General features: G+C 35.3%; 1 protein-coding gene across 1 annotated transcript in view; it reads right to left on the bottom strand.

Annotated features, from left to right (window-relative positions):
* The window catches only part of CPED1 (cadherin like and PC-esterase domain containing 1), a 129,326-nt gene that overhangs the window by 100,409 nt on the left and 13,931 nt on the right, over positions 1 to 14,986 (bottom strand). Inside the window, exons 2-3 of the mRNA XM_072399032.1 lie at positions 12,378 to 12,570; positions 892 to 932 (exon numbers count right to left, since the gene is read on the bottom strand). Coding sequence (XP_072255133.1) covers positions 892 to 932; positions 12,378 to 12,570 — 234 coding nt within the window. The remainder of the gene's footprint in view (positions 1 to 891; positions 933 to 12,377; positions 12,571 to 14,986) is intronic.

Genomic DNA, 14,986 nt, shown 5'->3' with positions numbered 1-14,986 from the left:
AAAAATATGTCAAACTATTGCAGGGACTGAGAATCAGTTTTGATGTGAAACTGATTAGCAGCAAATGTACTGTAGATATGTTGTAAGAATAAGATTAGAATTGCAGTTTAAACGTTTCCATTTTCTTTCACCTATAATACCTAGTTTTAATAGTACTTCATAGTTCTAAATAACAAAATGAAACTGATGAAGCTGACAATGTAAAGAATGGCTTCTTAGATGCTTTCCATTAACTGCAATAAAGTAATAAATCTGTTTTCATTATCTAAGAGTTTCCCCAGACAGTCCTAATCAACACATTACAAATAGATTCCAAAAATAGAAGAGGCTGACACCTCCACGGCTGTACTCAAAACAGACTCTCAGTTCTCGCTGTGTGTATTACTAACATTAAATGTGGGAGCTGAAAGTAAAAGCTTAAAAAGATTTTCAGATATTATGAATTATATTATGAAATAACATTTCCTATATCATACTGTATAGTATGAATAGGAGACATGGCCTGCATTATTCTAATTGTGTGAGAAATACACATGCACTCCAAAGTTTTTGTAAAGCCAAAATGTTTTGGTTTTTTTTAATAGAGTGGTAAGTAGTAGAACCTCTGCCAGATTTGTATTGCTGACTGTCTTCCAGTTATGAAGATACACCCTCGTTTCTTCTAAAAATTGAGCTAAAATCCAAATTTTAAATTGTCTTCAGAACATGATTAAAGGGTTAATTTTCAATAATCTACGATGACTGTCTAATATAGATTTGGAGGGATAGATTTCTCTCATTTCCTGTTGTGTCTACAGAAAAGGATGTGAAGTAAATCTCCTCAATGGCACGAACATAAAAAATAAAAATGGTCAGGGTTTTTTACAACCCCCTACACTGAAATTAAAAGAAGGGTTCTTTATTTGAAGGAATGTAAATCAAAATATCTTGACCTTAAAAGAAGAGTTACAGCTTGTCAGAATCCATTGTAAAAACAAAACTTTGCAAACTAGGTTCAATAAATAACTCAGCAATTTTAACAAACCTCGGCTCTGTCATATAAACCTGGAAGAAAACAGAGCCAATAATACATAATTCAGATTGGGAATGTTTTCAAACATTATGTTAGCCACTGGCATGAATGAAACTTCAAACAGAACCTCTCTATTAGGGACACATTTATTCATTTTCTTACCTGCAGCAGGTGACTGAACCTGATTGAACCCATTGCCACCATTTTTTATTCAGAGGCAGTAAGATAAACAGAGGTATTTGCCTTGTAGTTTGGTTTCCAGGAATCCTCCTGGATAACATTCATGAGATTTGGCTTAGGAAAAAAAAAACTAGAACCCTTTGCCTGTAAGGCAATTGTAAGGTAAGGTACTTTTTAAGGCCTATAGGCTATGAACCATACATACCGTAAGAGTTTACCAGGGCTATGCATACACCAGCCTTCAAGTATGAAAAACAGAAAAGGTAGCAATTAATATTATATTTGTAAAAACATTTTAATCTGACTTGCCCCAGGTAAAGACCTCAAACATTTACCTTTATCAAAACATTTTTGTTAAAAAAAACTATTATGGTGAGATGCAAAAGTTGTACATGTAAGACTTGTACATATATAAGTACTATATAGTTTATGATCACCTATGAAAAGACTAAAACGGTGCACATGCTTGCAGAAGTATAATCAATATTTACATTGCCACCATAAAAAAGGATCTTATGTACAATGACTAAACCTGGCCACTCTACGAACCCAGTAAAATGTATCTACCATCTTAGTTATAAACCAACAGGGTAAAGTTGCATTATTATGCTTCAATAAACCATGGAGCTGCAGCCTGTGCAGGATAACAGGAGTCTCTGCAGCTCAAAATTCTGCAAGATTGTGGACAGAGTCATCTTTTAGTATATCTTGTATGCTAGAGAAGGGTATACAGCAAAGGTTTATGACACATACATTCCTTTTTCTCCCTAAATATTATTATAATAATAACAGTCACAAAGAGTGCATTGTTGTTCCCAGTTAAGATGAACAGCTGACTACTATTTTACACAATGTGAGTGTTGGTTACTTCTAAGTTACAAAGAATAAGTATAAGTGTAGGAATGAGACCTAGTAACATCAGAAAGACAAAATCTTTGTATTAGCCTTCACGCACATATACTAATTTTAAAAATTACTCCACAATAATGTAGTGTGGCAGGCAGCACCGAAAAAAAAGAAAGAAAAGAAAAAAAAACTAGCGCAGCAAATTGCCACAAACAATGAAACATGCATTGTGGCATACAGCGATGCAATGTAAACCAACTCTTTTGGCTGTTGGTCTCTACAGCTGACTCTTTCTTCAATGTTCAGATAGATTAATCACTCTTCTATGATTGACATATATTTGACATATTGATATGTGTGTACTGCCTGGGATGCTGGAGTCTACAGAATGGTCTTGTACAGAAAGCTTTTACAAAGCACTTGCAAAACTGCTTTAGGCAGCTTTCCTGAAAATAACTTTCAGCTTCAGTCTGAAGATGTTAAACTTAGATCATAAATGAGAGTGCTCAGCATCACCTAAACCACTTCAGCTTTACCCCTCTACAACCCCGGTGGACCACAGCAGTTTTATGATTCTGCTATGGGGCTGTTCATTTTTGCAATAACCTTTACATTACATAAAATAACATAATTGCTTTTTTATTTGATGACAAGATCTTTCAGAAATTATTTTGTGTTTTAGGTAGCCTTTTACAAAAGAATACATAACAAACCTAAAAAAACATTTTTTTAAATGTGCTAATGTAGATATGATGATTTTAATGCTGGTCTGATTCTATACCAGATGAAAGGTGAAGATGATACTGGGTGCCCCAGTATGCAACAGTGTCATGTATACATCTTAGGAAAATAGCAGGTAGAAAATTATCAGAAAAAAGTAATTAGGGAGAAATGGGAAAGAAAGAGTTAAAAAGGAAAATTATTGTAAACTAATGGATAATGAGGAGTTACACAAGAAGACATTATATATTTAATAAGATTTTTTTTATGTTTATTTTATCAAGTTGTCTCAACTCTTTGATCTGCAGATGAATAGACACAAAATTAAAATTATTGTTACTTTGTATTGCTACAGGAGTCTGAATGAAGATTGTGAACACTGTCAGAACATCTGTTTTTTTGGTAACTGCTGAAATATCTGGTGTACAACACACAGCAACTCAAATTTTGAGAGCCAGGAATTGCTCACAAGTACAAGAATAAAATTGCAGAATTACATAGGGACTGGATACACTACCCATGGGCTGTTTTTTAACATCGGCAGTGTGTTACACATCTTTATTATTATGTGCAGGCTAATGTTAATTTAATGTTGCATCTATCATACCTGGGTGCCTAATGGCAACCATTAGATGCCTAGGAGTGGTAACAGGTGGCTTTTTCAGGTACTAGCAAGTACCTGTGCAAGAGTTTGCAAGTGGCTAGAAAAGCCAAATAAAGTGGGGTGTTTTTTTTTTTTATTATTGAACTTGCTTTTAAAAATGCTTGCATAGGTAGTGACAAGTGGTTCCAATTGAAGTCTATGAAGGCAGCTGGGCCAGCAAACCCCATCTGGATGCTGCATGAGGCACCTGAATAAAACACATGACAATGCTTCTACTAGCAATCGTCTCCAAAAAAAAGTTTCATTCAGTTTAATGTACAGCATTTTTTGGAAGCTGTCAGAAAGATTCAGCAGTACATGGAACTTATTGAAAGCCAGCTTAAGAAGTCTGCTAGCAGCTTGTTTGGAGTGACAGAAAGCACTTTAGCAAAGATAAAGGTTACTCCAAATACAAATAAAGCTTCCAGAAAACAAATGCTTGCAAAATTTAAAGACCATTTATAATATGCAAGGCTTTAAACTTGAACTAAAATCTGGTGGTTATTAGGTATTGTATACTTGCACAATATTGCGCACCTAGCTGCTAATGCACCCTTCTCTAGTATTGAGATGTCCAGTATCTTTCCATTGAAACATGCATTGTGTCACACACACACACACACATACACACACAGTTAAATGTACAAAACTGGACACTTTCACTACGGGTTTACTAAGAAAAACTTGGAAAGGTGGAATAACCCAATAAAACTAGTAGGGTAAGTGCATAGTAAAACTGGTAAATCCCGAAGCACAGAACCTGTCCCTTATTTAAATCCTGAAGAGGAACTATGTTTGATTTGTAAGAAATAAAGCCCGAAAAAAACAGCATTGAAGAAGATCACTATTTTGTATTTACCCCAAGCTGTAATAGTAATGTAAAGGAACCCTGTGCTGAGAAATGATAATGGCTACCATAGCTGACCTCCTTTAAAATGTGAATCACTAACTGTCTCTTGCTTCAATGGTTTCTCTGTTCTGAAAATGATATGGATATAATTCAAAAAGAAGTCAGAAATTCTGGCCTGTACACTTGTTCCGGGTATCAGGGAGAGTGGACCAATAAGGCAGCCAAGCATCTAAAATCTTCAAAATATTAAGCAAGGAATGGCAGCCCACATATTCTCTCTACATAGATTTCCTATATAGATTCCACATTGAATTCACTGGCTTTTATCATCTACTGGAATGCTTGAACAGACAAGTGTTCCTATTGACATCACAGGTTCATAGCAGAGCCCTGCCATCTCAGCTAATGTAATTGGACTGTTTTGTTAGAAATTGTAGTCACTGGTAAACGTCTGGTTTTAATTTGTATATTTCAATGGAAGTCTTTATGGCAACTGTCTCATCAGTAGAGCAAAAATACACTGTGCTTTTGTTCTTTTGATACAGAGCAAAGAAAAAGAGAATACAGAATGGGTGGTCACCTGAACAGCATGCAGAAGGTCCAATAAACTAATAACTAACTGAAATGTACACATATTTAATATATTGTACATTTTGTAATAGCTGAGTATAATTCATAGCAAAGACTGGCAACACATTATAAGTTTTTTTGTAGTGCTGTTATGATTCTATACAGGAAAAGGGTGAGAATGTTAATGACAATAATGATGATGATAAATAAAACATTACTAGCAGGGTGTCCCAGTGGGGAGCAACAGAGTCATGTATACACATTAGGAAACTAGATGGTTTAAAACAACTTGCTTTACCATTTATTAGGATGTTGTACCAATTTTTATTCATCATTACAGCTCAATATGTGGAGCTATTTTGTAGTCCCATCTAGTTTTATATATGGTTAAATTGTGTTTGGTTGCTGCATTTAAATGATTTCCACCTCATTTATGAATAAAAACAGAGAAAAAAGTTCACACAGCATAATGGTATCAGTAAACTGTGTTTATGAAAAATGCTGTATATTAACATATCTCGTAGATATACCATTTTTAAAGTGATTTTATTAAAAAAAGTATGTCCTCCCCCAGAAAGTTACTTACATGGATCACAGACTGGTATCCATAAAGCAACATGGCCAGGGGTGTGTGGATCCCCCGCCATGTTTATATCAAATATCTTGGGGATTTAAATCATTTGGCCAGGACTATTGAGCAATGGTTCCTTTCCATACCCAGTTTTCAAGAAGAGGTGACAAATATGGTGAAATGTGGATCTTATTGCGTGGAAGATGTAGTAAAAGTTTGTGCAAATATTCGTGGAGGGGAAAGAGTTTTCTCAAACAAAGGTTCCGGAATAAGGTAATGTTTGAGATAAGAGACTGAGTTATGGTCTGTGGGGTAGAAGAACTCTCAACAGGCTGGTGCGTGAAAAAATCTGTGGTCTCTAAGTACAGTAATTAAATTGTGGTCTCACCTGTGGGGAGGCAGAGCTATCCATGTCTCATTTACCTAGGACAGCCTTATATTCCCAACCTCTGGAATGGAAAATCATTAGATATTTTAACTGATGTTCCTGCCTCCCCTGAAGAAGCTCTTTTTGGCAAAGCATGTTGAAACTAAAGCTACGTAACACTTCCAATTATTATCGTTGGTAAACGAACGACGAACGATCCTGCACGATATCTGCGAACGATCGTATAGCACCGATCCTGTACATACAGATAACGACACGATCGTTCGTAGATATTGTACACACAATAGATGCGATCGTTTGAACGATACAGGAAGTTACGTGCACCGCAGGAACGTTCGTTCATCACGCATGCTCAGACCATGGACGATCAATGAACGATCGTACACACGAACGATGGTCAACTATCGTCGTCCAATCCGATCCGCCGGTCCGGTCGTTCATTTCCAACGACTTTCCTCGTTCGTCGGCGTCGTTGGTTACTTTTTTTACGAACGATTTTTGCCCAATCGATCGTTCGTCGTTCGTTGTCGTTCATTTTGAACGATAAAAATTGGAAGTGTGTACGCAGCTTAACAGGCATCAAATTGAACTAACAAATTCCATTCATTATATTTTTAAGACTGTCCTTAAACTTATAAAAAGTTGATATATCCCTAAGATATTGAATCGTTGTCAGAATAGTGTGTGTGCTAACAGCTAACTTCAATAAACCTTTTCTTCATATATGTCATTGGTCACAAAGCCCTTTTCTTACCCTCGGTCTGTCTTCACCCACTCTTCCTCTTGAGTATCTAACAACATACACCCACATACTTTAATTTTATTTTGTGGGGAATTCACAGAAATTTCTTGTCAGAACATTTCACAGAATTAGGCCATAAAACTACCCTATTACAACTGTAAAAAATGAATTACTTCAAAAATAGGCAAACACACATATTTCAAAATGTTTTTTTTTTTTCTCCATTGCAGTTAGATGGATCCATAAACGGCGTCGGGCAACCACTGTACACATGTCAGATTCTTCCCTGGGAAGAGCCTGACCGTTTTTATCAGGCGAGAATCATTCAACATGTGTACAAAGTCTTGGTGTTTTCTCTATTTCAGCACTTAGCAGTAGTGGCCTGACTACGGGATGAAGAGACCCAGAAAGAAAACAAAACCAGTGCTTGCCCATAGTAAACCCTTCAGCACCCAGTCCTAAAATATTTCCCTTTCACAAAAAACTTCCACTTCAACTGCTACAATAAGTCATGGGCAAGAAGACAGACATAGCTACCTGAAGCACCTACAGATGTGAGATCATCTCCATCTTATTATCCTAAAACGGTTGGATCAGGCTTCTGTTACCTTATGTTTCTGGTGCGCTTTAGCTGGTAAACATAGAATCTATAAAGCTACATAATTAGTGCCATTTACGGGTTAACCCACATCTTTTATCATGTGACATGAACCATGAAAGCAAATTTCCATTGCAACTTGTTGAAGGGAGACAATACATGATCATGTGCAAACTTAACAGAAGAGCTAAAAAAATTGTATGCAAAGTTGAGGCTTTCAATGTTCTATCAATCACATCTGTCACACAGAAAGACTTAAAACTAATTAAATGCATGTTATTCTGTTATTTAGCAAGATAGGATTCAAACTATGCCTGTGCAGACATCTATACTTGTAAATTGTAAATTATATAATTTATATTAATATTCTAACTTTCTCCGGTCATTAATTGCAACAAAGACATGATTTAATTGAATTAACATCTAATTTATAATAATATATAGGATCAGCTTTTTTTAAAACTTTCCTCATAGTCTGGTGGCCTGCATGCTTGATGAGATCATTTAAGCACACTAAACATAAAATTAAGCCATAACTTTCCGGCTTCATCTCTGTTCTGTCACATGAATTCTGCACCAAGGACATGCCAGTTTTCAGCACTACAGTTTTTCAGGCAATAATATATCTGACTATAATTTATGAAATTCAAAGAGCCAGTCAGAAGGTTAGGGGTGTCAGCTCCAGGCACAATGTGCTGCTACAATCTGATGTAGTATCAGTTAAAATTGATAAATTATCACCGTGAAAAACTTTTTATAACCGCCTTAGTATTAAATAATACAATGTTCTTTGTCAAGCACTATAGCTAAAAAAAAGCCATCAGGCCTGATACCAAGGCTATCAGGCAGCATTATAGTGTGTAATCTCTATTGAAGTGATTGATTACATTATTTATGCCTTGCAAACAAACAACAGCTGTAACTCTTTGTAGGGTTTGCTCAACTTCAAAGCATTTTGCCTTACTGTGGAGCATGCAGTAAGCCCTTTTGGGTATGCCTCATTAGAATTAAAACAGCACATGGATTGAATAAAAAACAATAATGAATCGATTACTCAGAAAAAAATAGCAGGGAACATTTTTCATATCCTGCTATGCAAGTCAACTTCTAGGATGCTCATTAACGACGCTTGATTCTTCAAATTTGATGTATAGCTTTTGATAAAAGGAAACTTGCAATGAGAAGAAAATGCAGCCCTACAAAAATGCTGGTTTTAGTCCTCAGTACGTTTTCAAACATTGATAGTGAATACTTTTTGAATCACTGCTACTCAACAATCTTGCAATTCATAAAGTTAAATCAAAGTTTCTAACGTTGATCAACAGTTCTCAACAGATTAGATGTATATAATACATTTGAAGTGAACATAATGTCCCCTCTGCAAACAGATTTGCCACACTTCCTATTACTATTAGTACTATTAGGTAGTAAATGTTTTACAAGTTACATACTTCCATTATCATCTGCAGCCTGTGCTGACCCAACATGTGCCGCACAGCTCTATTTTTACTTTGATGAATACAGATCACAGGATACACTTTGATTTGCTGAGTAAACAAACCAGGGCAGTTCTGCCTAGCAGATGAACCAATCCTAATCTGAACAAGATATGAATTAACCATGCATAATGGTTGCTTACAAGCACCAATGTCCTGTTGAATATGGGAAATGTGATATTTACACAGGTGACACTGGAGTATAGGCAGTAAAGGTAACTTCATGGGCAGAAAGCTTTAATCAGGTCAGAAATAATAAAATCCTTCTTTTCAAAGTGATTGTGTGGCACATGTAGCATTTGATAGACTCTTAAACAATCATTTTCAGATGTGTTTATTTTTTTTTTTAATTGCATTGAAAAGTCTTTGCACTAGGCAGGGTGGCAAGGCAAGGCAGGTGGAGGTATCTTTTAAGTATTTTAGATATCAAATCGAATAAAACAATAGAGAACAGATCTGTTATGGGAAAGATTATTCTTTTTAGCTAGTTTTAATAAATCGCATTATGTAGCGCTTTACAAAGTCCAAAGTCATGAGGCTCAGAGGGGCTCACAATTTATTGTCCCTACCTCATTTGTCTTTGATACAGTGTAAGGTTAATTTTGGGGGGAAAGCCAATTAACTTAATGGCATGTTTTTGGAATGTGGGAGGAAATCCGAGTGCCCGCAGGTAACCTATGCAAATATGGGGGGAACATGCAAACTCCATGCAGATGGTGCCCTGACCAAGATTTGAACCTGGAACCTAGCACAGCAAAGGCCAGAGTGTCATCCTCTGAGCTAACGTGCTGGGTGGATGCTTGTGTGGTCAGTACAAGATCTATGATCTATGTAATTTGAAGTGAAACTTACATTTATAAAAACCTAGCCAAAATGGGTCTAAATTCCATAAATATACCTCTGGAATTTTAAATATTAAGATCCTCATCCTCATTCCCGCTGAAACGGATGACTCCACTAGCCCTCAGTCTCACCCTTGCCGCAGTGTCTCATTCCTTCGGCTAAATTCTCAAAATCCCCACTAGGGATAACTATACTCGTATTGTAAAGCTTGAGACCAATTATGAAAGCCATGCAAGCAGATGGAGAGAAAATGAATTTCAGAGATTGGTAATTCAGTAATTCAGCTTGCCAAGATTTACTGACACTCCAAATCTAGATACAGTAAAAAAAAAAAAAAAAAAAAAAAGAATCTTTGAATTAGCTGTGCACATGGTTGATTTTCTCTTTGTTCTGTACATCCCTTGAATGTTATTCTGTTCAAAGCCTTTAAAATTGTAGTTATCCAAAAATAGCTCGAGTGAGAAGCCTGCTCTCGATCAAAAAGATTATAGTCTATAGCAAACCATTTTCTTCTAGTGTGTTTGTATTATACATACAACTTATCTGTATGTGTAACTGCAAAGAGAACCAGCGATAGCTAAAGAAAACTTTTTTTTCTCTTAAAAGAAATAGGGCGTAGAGAGCATTCTCAGGATTTACAAAAAAAAAAAGCATTTCACATATTCATGTGAACAAATATTGAAGTTTTATAAAGGCTATGAATACAGAAAGGTTAATGGAAGTCTTAGCTACTTTCCTTATAAGTCCCTTCTAAGACAACTGGCATCTATCCAATCCAAACTGATTCCAAAATAGTACTCTTGCAAGAAACAGAAAAGATAACAAATGTCTCAGACAGAATTTTGAACATAAAATACTGCTGTTCAACTTTGTGTTATTTAACTTTGTTATATAATGGTAAACTTTAGAAATGAAAAATGTAAAAGTGTATTTTTAAAATACTCAATAGAAATATTATCAACACAAACTATTTAAAGTAAAAAGTATCTTATAAACAAAAAAAAAATATTATTATTTATTCTGCTACTTCACTGTATATGGTATATGTATATCCATTCTGTTGTCTAAAATGTTGACTGCCAATTAAAGTGGATATAAATGTGGTTTATATTGGCACCAGGGCACATAGCTTTCATTTGGGATGTCACTAATACATACACTAATTAGAAATACCTATACTAAAAAATTGTTTGTGAATTTTCTTTTCTGCACCTATAAAAGCAATATACTCACTGGATTATGTTCATATTGGAAGTATGTGGAGAAGTCACTGCACACCCTGGGGTTACAGACTGATTTTTTAAGACTACCAGAGCTACTTTGTATAGGTTCATTTAAATCCGGTATGAAACACAGTTTTGTAATCCATTGGAAAAGAACTAGGTAGGGTTGACAACATGTGCTTAGGAATTCAGAGTTGTCATGTCAAAAGAAAGATAGGAGCCTGCTGGCACATCAACAGTTTTATCCAGAAACGTATTAAATATGTTTTGTAGGTTCAGGTACAATGGGCCTGATTTATTAAAGTTGTCCAAGGCTGGAGAGGATACACTTTCATCAGTGAACTTGTGTGATTTATCAAACCTGGAATAGATCTGGTCCAGGATTCAAAACATTTACTAGCAGATAGCAAATGGCTTTGAAGAAATCTATTTCAGGTTTGCTGGATCACCCAGCATCACTGATGAAAGTGTATTCGCTCCAGCCTTGGAGAGCTTTAATAAATCAGGCCCAATGGCAAAGCCAACAAAGAGACATCTACCCATTTATGGCCACAATTAGTGATTGTAGGAATTTAATTTGAAGGTTATTAATAAATGTGTCTTTAATAACAATAACGTGTTTGTTTCTGTGCTTGTATTCTTTTATGAGTGCTCATGTCATTTTTTCATCAGATGCCATATATAACCTAATAATGGCACAATTGACGGGTTCAAAAATGACTTGGGATTTACCAGTTGATGTATGACTAGTATATAGCTCCTATGGAATGTAATTTCTATTTTGTTGTGTTTTATTTTGGTTTTTGTAGCTTCAGTGATCACTGGGGAAGATGACACTATAAAGACAGATCCTACTGCCTGCAGAGGACTGACGACATAATTCGTCCTGATTGCTACTATAGTCTATTGATATTCACTTAAATGTCAGACAAGGACAGCTTTTAAAAATAGGGCGTATTTTAAAAAATGTAACTGTTTAATAATAGTATTGTGAATAATTTATTTTGACAGACATACAATAATTTCTAAGCGCACACATGTTAATTTTTGATTTACCTTATTATTGGTAAGTAATATTTGTGTATATTACAGCTGCGTGTGTCATGTCCCTGTATATGCATACAAGTGAATTATAACCAAAATTCAAGACAGCAATTTTCCGAATGTCAGAGCTGTTCTGGATTAAGTACCATATTGTGATAAAATATTAAATCTTCTTTTCTTATTAGATAATTTAAAATTCTGGTTATTTTCTTCTTTCAATGTTTATATTTACTGCTATGTTCAGTTAAATTTTCTGCCTCGACTGGAAACTGGTACATACATATATAAGTTGCTTAATACAAAGTAAAATAAGTGAAAAAAGAAAATAGAAGTATAGATGTTTCCATGGTGACCAATTAGATGTTGTATTTTTATTCCCCAAGACTATTAAACATGATATTTAACTGGTTATGATCACCATGGGAAAGGACTGTAATTTTCTTCTAAGTAACCTCTATAATCTTGTGTTCTTAAAAGTGGTCTGATAAAATGTAGGCGAAGCAAAACAGAAGACAAGATGGAAATTATACCAGAATAAATGCCTAATGTCATAGCTCAGTCTGTGAATCATAAACATTATAATAGGGAACATATTATTGATATGGACAAAATGGAATATGATATACTAATGCAACTTTTACACATACTTACTCTGTGTGTGTTGTTTATGCTTGGCAAATGCATTAACACTTCCAATGTCTCCAAATTGTAGGACTGTATATCCAAGGCGTGTCAGGATTCTTTTATAAAAGGAAGATTCCTCAGTATTCAATGCAGAAGGTGTATAAAGTAAGACTTTTCTATGTGCATTGGAAACCAACTTCTCTTTTATGATTTCTTCATACTAAAAAATAAGAAATGCATCACACTAGGTACTTTTGCATATACTCATATCTAATAATAAAGATGTATTTGCAATTATTTTACAATAGAAGGTTAAAGCACACAAAAAAAAATGCAGTCTAGTTTCATAAAGCTTTTGGCCCTTATTTATGAAAGCTCTCCAATGCTGGAGAGAATACACTTTCAGAAGTGAAGCTGAGTGGTCCAGAAAACATGGAATGGATTTTTAAAAATCATTTGCTATTTGCTAGCAAATGTTTTGAATCCTGGATCTGATCCATTCCAGATTTGCTGGACCACCCAGCTTCACTGATGAAAGTGTATTCTCTCCAGCCTTGGAGAGGTTTCATAAATCAGGGCCTTTGTGTCTAAATTAAAGCACATGATTTAACTGAAATCTGCCACCCACTTATCTTGTAAGCCAACCCATCCTACGTATACCATACCTACATCGCTACCCAAAATTGACATTTCACATTCTTCTATTGGGATTAATTAAAAAGAGCTGCCATATATCAAAATAAAGACTGTCCATGGTGCAGAAATGTCATACAGAGAGATTATTAAAGGCTATGCCATACTGGTAGACTGTGGCCTTCAGAAACTTAGAGATATAGCAGAAATTAGTGATTTAAAAATATGCTTTTTTCTTAGTGCACATAAATGTTAAAAACATTTAAACAGCGCAAACATTTTTTTTAGGGCTATGGGTAATGTGTGTGCCATTAGAATGATTTTTTAGGGGAACAGTGACTTTTAATGCAAGATCGCCAGTAAAAAGCTGTCGGATAAGCGCGGCTCCGTGCGCGAGCTTTTTCCTTTGTTGAATAGCGCGACCGCGTACGATTCCGGATCGCTAATACGAATGCGCGACCGATAATCCGATTCTGCTTGATGAATCAGGGGCATAGCCTCATATAGATTGCCTCTTGTACACAAAAAACATCCAACACACAGGAAACATTTATTATACAGGTACAATTGTATTACAAGAGAATTGGACCCAAGACATGTAAACCACAAATCAAAAATGCAACATATTGCAGTTTGCAGCTTTTTTTCTTTGTCCATGCTATTGTTGCTTTGCTCATGCTTGTGTTGCATGCTAATGCTTTTAGATGGTAATCTCGCAAATCACACACTTTCTTTCCCAGTGTGGTTTTGATCACACATCTACTATATAGGAAACCATGGTTGACAATCTGGATCGACTTTATGTTAGAATTTTAATAATGTCTTCTTCTCCTCATCTCCATTACATGGGTGTACAATATTCATGATTTCAGGTCATTCAGGTCAAAGGGTATTTTTTGCACTTGCTGAAATTGTTCTTATCCTCAGAAACTAAGAACTGGTACTACAATATATAATATCCTTTACTGTAGAATAGTGCACTAGTTTTCATCTGGTACTTCAGTCTTTCAACCTCTCTTACATTACTACAGTATATAATAATTTACTTTAAATCAACCAACAATATATTCATAGGATGCCTGGACGAAGTCTAGCTTCACCTTTTTTTACTTGTTCTAGAAAAGTTTACATTGTAAGACAAAGCAGAACAAGAATTTGCCTTTGTAAACTGTCAAGGGGCTTATAAAACTTGTTTAAGTGAGGTATTACATAAAGCACTGTATGACTAGTAAAGTAGTTTAGGTTCTTCATTTCATGATTGCACAACAAAACATTTCCTTTGAAAAATATATTTCACATTCACTTCCTGTATTTTAAAAAAATTGGGATAGCTTAGCTGGTGCAATCTTGAACTGAAGCCAATGCCGCTCCTGTAGAGTAGTGGTTTGTTTACCTAAAGTACAGCGTAGATCACCAAACCTGACAGTTGTGTCATTTACAGTCTGTCCTTTCCCTGCAGAAGTTAGACATGTAAACTATTTGACCCACCTGACGGAAAGCATGTGCTTTTATACAAATGTATGACATACAGTAAGCAGAGCACATACCTTCTTGTCATCTCTGTACAACCTTTATGGTAACATTTAAGGCAAATCTGACAGCTAAAATGTGAGGCTTTCTAAGTCTGGAAAAAGAAGAGCGACTGTAGAGCAAAAAAAAAAAAAATTTATAACGCTTGTCAAGTATAAATAAGTATCGTTATTAACTGCACAGTTATTAGAAAATTTACCGTCCCTATCTTGAGCTGAAATTTAAGGGAAACAACAGCATTCTGAGTTAATAGAGCAGATCATATTAATGTCATCTTCATTTTACCAGGGTCAGTCTCTAGATGCCTCTTGATATGAAATAAACACAAATTACAAACATGAAAATGGAGCCTTGATGTTCATACCTAACTCTCATTCAGCTTTCATAGGAGTGCATTGGTCATGTATTTATCAACTATTACCATTGTTTACAAAAGAATTTTAAAAGCACATCCTCACAAACTAAATTTCAGT

This window comes from Pyxicephalus adspersus, chromosome 2 (assembly GCF_032062135.1).
Source record: "Pyxicephalus adspersus chromosome 2, UCB_Pads_2.0, whole genome shotgun sequence".
Classification (NCBI taxonomy): domain Eukaryota; kingdom Metazoa; phylum Chordata; class Amphibia; order Anura; family Pyxicephalidae; genus Pyxicephalus; species Pyxicephalus adspersus.
The sequence above is the reverse complement of the archived record's forward strand: the minus strand, read 5'-3'. Positions and strand labels throughout refer to the sequence as shown.